At 53.3% G+C, this 4,955-nt stretch overlaps 1 protein-coding gene across 1 annotated transcript; it reads right to left on the reverse strand.

The window, feature by feature from the left end:
• Positions 1-2,531: 2,531 nt before the first annotated feature.
• LOC118003122 (C2 calcium-dependent domain-containing protein 4A-like) lies at positions 2,532-4,500 on the reverse strand. The gene is made up of 2 exons (XM_034993888.1): positions 4,419-4,500; positions 2,532-4,224 (listed from the first exon to the last, which is right to left on the reverse strand). The coding sequence occupies exon 2, from the start codon at positions 4,182-4,184 to the stop codon at positions 3,132-3,134; it is 1,053 nt and encodes a 350-aa protein (XP_034849779.1). The 5' UTR covers positions 4,185-4,224; positions 4,419-4,500; the 3' UTR covers positions 2,532-3,131.
• Positions 4,501-4,955: the final 455 nt, after the last annotated feature.

Genomic DNA, 4,955 nt, shown 5'->3' on the forward strand with positions numbered 1-4,955 from the left:
TACTTGATCACTACTTCTACCCACATATGTTCTGGATCCTCTCTTAATTTTCCAAAGACTCTCCTCCTATAGTTATTCCTGGTTTTCTTTCGCTTCACTCGCAACATCTCCCTCTATTTTGGATATTCCCAACATGCGTTAGATTTGTTCATATTAAAACAAAATAAATCTTTGATTCTGGAAAGCTCTGATTTTCTTCCAGCTATAGGCCCCTTCTCTGCTCCCCCTTTTCTAAAACTTCCTGTGTACACTTTCTCACCTCCCATTCACATGTTAACCCCTTCTGGTCTAGCTCCTGTTACGACGACTGCAGGATTTCAATGGGGTGGACATCTCCTTCTTCTAAATACTTCTTTGGCTTCTATGACTCCACACTCCTCTGGTCTTTGCCCTGTCTCATTGGCTGCCATTTCTCTTTGTCCTACACTGACGCTCCTCTTGTACTGAATTTCTAAATGTTGATTCGTTCCAAGGCTTGGTCCTAGGTCCTCTACTCTATTTTATCTCTTTCTATATTTGTTCAACGCTCAATCAATTTTATTGAGAGTCTACCAGATGCCAGACACTGCTCTAGGTACTGGCAATAAAGCAATGAATCAACAGAGTTCCTGCTTTATAAAGCATACTTTCTGGTGGGAGAGCAGGAAACAAACAACAACAAAATAAGTGTATAATATAATGTCAGGTAGTGATAAGTGCTACGAAGAATGAAGCAATAGCAACAGTGATGTCTTTTAAGATAGGATGGGCAGGGGAGGAGACATTTACACCTAAGAAAAATGGAATGTGAGAGAGAGAAGTTAAGGATGATTCCAGGTTCCTGGCTTGCAAAGAAGGAAGAATGATGTTGTCATTTATTGAAATAAGGAAGACTAGAGGAGGAAGAGATGTGGGAGAGGAAAATCAAGAATTCTGGCTTGATGTATTAAGGGGTCATTTGGACACAGTAAGTGGATGTTTGTGTAGATTAAGTTTCTCTTGTGTATGATTCCTTCCTCAGGTCTTAGGGAGACCTTCCCTGACCACTCTATCTCTGAGAGCATCCCACCTGCCACTTCTCTCACCCTCCCTAGTTTACTGTCTTCATGATAGTCACCACAATCTGTAATAACCAAACTTAGCTATTGTTTGGCTACCCCCACTAAAACTAAGTCCTGTGAGAACAGGAATCTTGTCTTTTCATAGCTGCGTCGCCTGGACTTGGTATTGTGCCTGTCACAGAGAAAGGGCTCAACAAATCATCATTAAATGAGGAAACAAAGGGAACGTCAGTCCTCTGGAGAAGTCAGGACAAGTTGGTTCTTATCTGAGCTTAGCCAATCCCTAGCTATTCGACTTCAGGCAAGTCACCTCTGTGGTATTTTCTCAATTTCAGAAGTAATTTGATTCAATGATTTCTATGGGATAATTTTTCCACTTTGAAATTACGTTTGAAATCCAGGATTTTTATTGACTTATTCTGACCAAATTTGTACCTCGAACGTCATTTCGGTAACAGTGCTGAGGGTTTTTTAATGCAGAATGAGTGCAAACTATTGCTTATTTACCACAGGAATCCTGAAGGATTCTCTATTCCCACTCCTGGCTCCCCTAAATCCTCGGTCTCAGGTAGCCATCCATTCTGCTAGCCTCCACTCCAGGACCAGGGAGAAACAATTGGAAAGAAAGGAGGAGAAATGAAGGAGTTCATTTTCTGGAACATTATGTAGCACCGATTCACCAGTACAGTTCAAGTCTTTTCAGGTAAGCTATCATATTTCATGTGTATTTAAGGGTTATTTGGATATTAAACCATATTTTTACAAAACCCTGTGAAGTAGGTATTAACACCCCCATTTCACTGATGTAGGAAATGAGGTTCAGGGACATGAAGTGATCTTCCCTAGTTCAGACAAGTGGCAGAAAAAAGATTGGAATCTAAGTCTCCCCCCACCCCCTCATTGTGCTTTCCACCACACCATATATGCCTAAGGTCAAGGGCAAACCTTCTTGGATATGATCAGTTTCCAGTGGACTCAGATCTATTTGTTGAATCAACAAATGAAAATAAATTGTATTAATCAACCTCTCTTAAAATCCAGTGTTCAAAAAGTTGACAGCTTCCGTTTCCATTCATCTAGGAAATCCTATTGCAGAGGTATTAATTACTATGTAACTTAAATACATAGCTAGGTGGAAATAATGCCAGAAAAAAAAAAATCAGTATGTTTACAGAGGCAGAAAGATTTGTCTTCTGAAACAGCAAGATTTCCCAGGGCTCCTTCTGGAGAAGGAAGAAGGGGATGCCAGGATTATCCATTCCCTACATGACCATCCTTTGAAAGATCCTTCACTCACTTTGTTTTACTTTTCTTTTTTTTTTTTTTTTTTTAAGATTTTATTTATTTATTTGAGAGAGAGAGAGTGGGAGAGAGAAAGAGCACAAGAGGGGGGAGCGGGAGAGGGAGAAGCAGACTCCCTGCTGAGCAGGGAGCCCGATGCAGGACTCGATCCCGGGACTCCAGGATCATGACCTGAGCCGAAGGCAGTCGCTTAACCAACTGAGCCACCCAGGCGCCCTGTTTTACTTTTCTTTAGCATTTTTTTTTACGACTTCACTTTCAAAAGAATCCTGTTTTCTTAATGAGAAAGAAATTCTTTTCCCAAGATATCCTTATTACAGAATGTCCGGCTCTGATGGGTGTGCATGAATGAGAATATGACCTATGCCACATCAAATATGTGAAGCTGCATATGCGAATCTTAGCACTGGGCAGGATTCCGAAGGAATAACTTAAAAAATAATAAACCTTTAGCGTTGACATAAAGCAGGGAGGATAATCAAGGCAGATTGGGTGTAGTTCCTTTTTCTCCCTTCCAGCCACAAGCCAACCCTTTTTGCCTTTGAATGTAAAAAAAAAAATGGTCTGGAAAAAAGGATTGGGTGTTGGAAATACAGAACTTCATTTTCTCCCTTCACTACCAGTAATGGCAAAAACAGACATCTAAAAACTAAACTTTCAATAAAGCAAGATCATAAATAGAAAAATGAATAAATAGCATTTGTTTTGTACGGAGCGGCTGGCCGTGCCCGAGTTCCCAGCGGGCGGAGAGCGCCCCGAGGGCACGGGCGGCCCGAGGCCCGGGCGCCCTCAGGGGAGCAGCAGGGAGCCCAGCAGCAGCTCGCCCTGGCCCAGCAGGCGGCCCCGCTCCCGGCCGCGGCCCCGCTTCTCCGCCGTGACGCGCACGGCCAGGCGGCGCACCTGGTCCTCCGACAGCCCGTCCAGGCACACGTCCTGGTCGAAGGCGGCCTTGCGGCTCGGCCGCACCACGGCGCTGCGCTGCGGCCGCGTCTTGCCCGGCGGCCGCAGGACGAAGCTGACGCGGCAGCCGACGGCGCGGGGCTCGGCGGCTCCCGCGGCCAGGCCCTGGGCGCCCAGCAGCCGGACGCGGAGCCGCCCGCTGGCCCGACTGTACTGGGCGGCCAGGCGCAGGGCGCCCCCGGCGCCGCCCAGGGCCACGGTGCCCTCGGCCTCCAGGCACTCGGGCCCCGGGTCGGAGCCAGGCGGCGGCGGCGGCGGGGACGCGGAGGGGGCCCGGGCCGGGGGCCGCGAGCCGGCGCCGCGCTGCTCGTCCTCGTCCTCGTCCTCGTCCTCGTCCCCGCTGGACGCGCCGCGGGCGCGCGCCAGGCCGCGGCTCCTCCGGGCCCGCAGCGCGCGGCTCAGCAGTCCTTCGGGGGCGCGCAGGAGGCGGCGGGCGCCGGGCGGCGGGGCGGGCGCGTCCGAGGTCGGGCGGGCGCCGGCGGGGAGCGCGGGGGCGGGGGCGGGGGCTGCGCCCGGGGGCAGGAGCGGGGCGGCCCCGGGGCCCCCGAGGAAGAGCGACTCCTTGCGGCGAGTGTGCGGGCTCTCGAGCAGCGCGCAGAAGCCGTAGGCGGTGCGCGCGCGCGGCAGGTGCGGCAGCGAGAGCGCGGCCTGCGAGCGCGGGTCCCAGTCCGTGTGCCCGGCGGCATCGTCGGCTCCTCGGGGCCACAGGTCCGGCTCGGCGGCGCAGCGCCGGGGCAGAGCCGCGGCCGGAGGCGGAGATTCGGGTACGCAGGGCGCGGGCAGCCGCGGCGGGATGCAGAACTCGGGGATGCGGGCCGGGGTGAGCACGTTGGAGAAAGCGGGCTCCGGAGCGGAGGCGCGCAGTTTCCCGAGGAGCCGCATCCTCCGAGGCTAGGGCTGGGAGCAGTGGCAAGAAGTGCTCCTGCGGGGGAGAGAAGTTGGTGAGTGTGGGCGCCTGGGGCCCCTCGGGAAGTGGCTGGACCGCTCCCCGGGGCCCTCCGAGGGTACCAACGGGCCTACGATCCCTGGCGAATCCACGCCGAGCGCTCCTGCACCCACAGACCTGCCCGCCTTCCATTCATCGGTAGTAAATAAACGAACAAATCGAAATCAGACCTTTCCTTCCTTCTCCAGTCACTCTGGGTCCTGAATTTCAAGTTCAGTGCCGGCGGCCTCCCGGTCCCGGCTGGGGCGCCAGCTTCAGCACTTTAGCTGGGACAGTGGCGCCCCTGCCTTATACTGGCAGCCTGAGTCCCGCCCAGCCGGCCGGGAGCCCAACCCCTGGAGGCACTGCACAGCCCGCCTTCCAAGCCAACCCTGCTCGCCCTGCTCGCCCTGCTCGCCCTGCTCGCCGCGGCTGGGGGCCCTGCAGCGGGTGCTGGGGCGTGACCCTCTGGTCAGTCCTGGGACCCGCATCCGCTTGGCGTGCACGGAGCCCCTTACACAGGCCTGAAAAAGGTTGCAGGTGGAGAGAGGATGCCTGGTGGCCCTGCCCAGGGAGAACTGGCGGCGGAACATGCTGGCGGCCTCTTGGAGAAGATGAAACAGGGTGAGGAACCAGGAAGTTCCCTTTTGCTAGGAGCTAAATCCTGTCATCCTGCACGTGACGGACATGCTCTAGGTGCTTCAATTTTACTGCCTCCACGCACCCGC

The sequence above is a fragment of the Mirounga leonina genome, unplaced genomic scaffold (assembly GCF_011800145.1).
Source record: "Mirounga leonina isolate KUSES-001 unplaced genomic scaffold, KU_Mleo_1.0 Mir_91, whole genome shotgun sequence".
NCBI classification, from domain to species: domain Eukaryota; kingdom Metazoa; phylum Chordata; class Mammalia; order Carnivora; family Phocidae; genus Mirounga; species Mirounga leonina.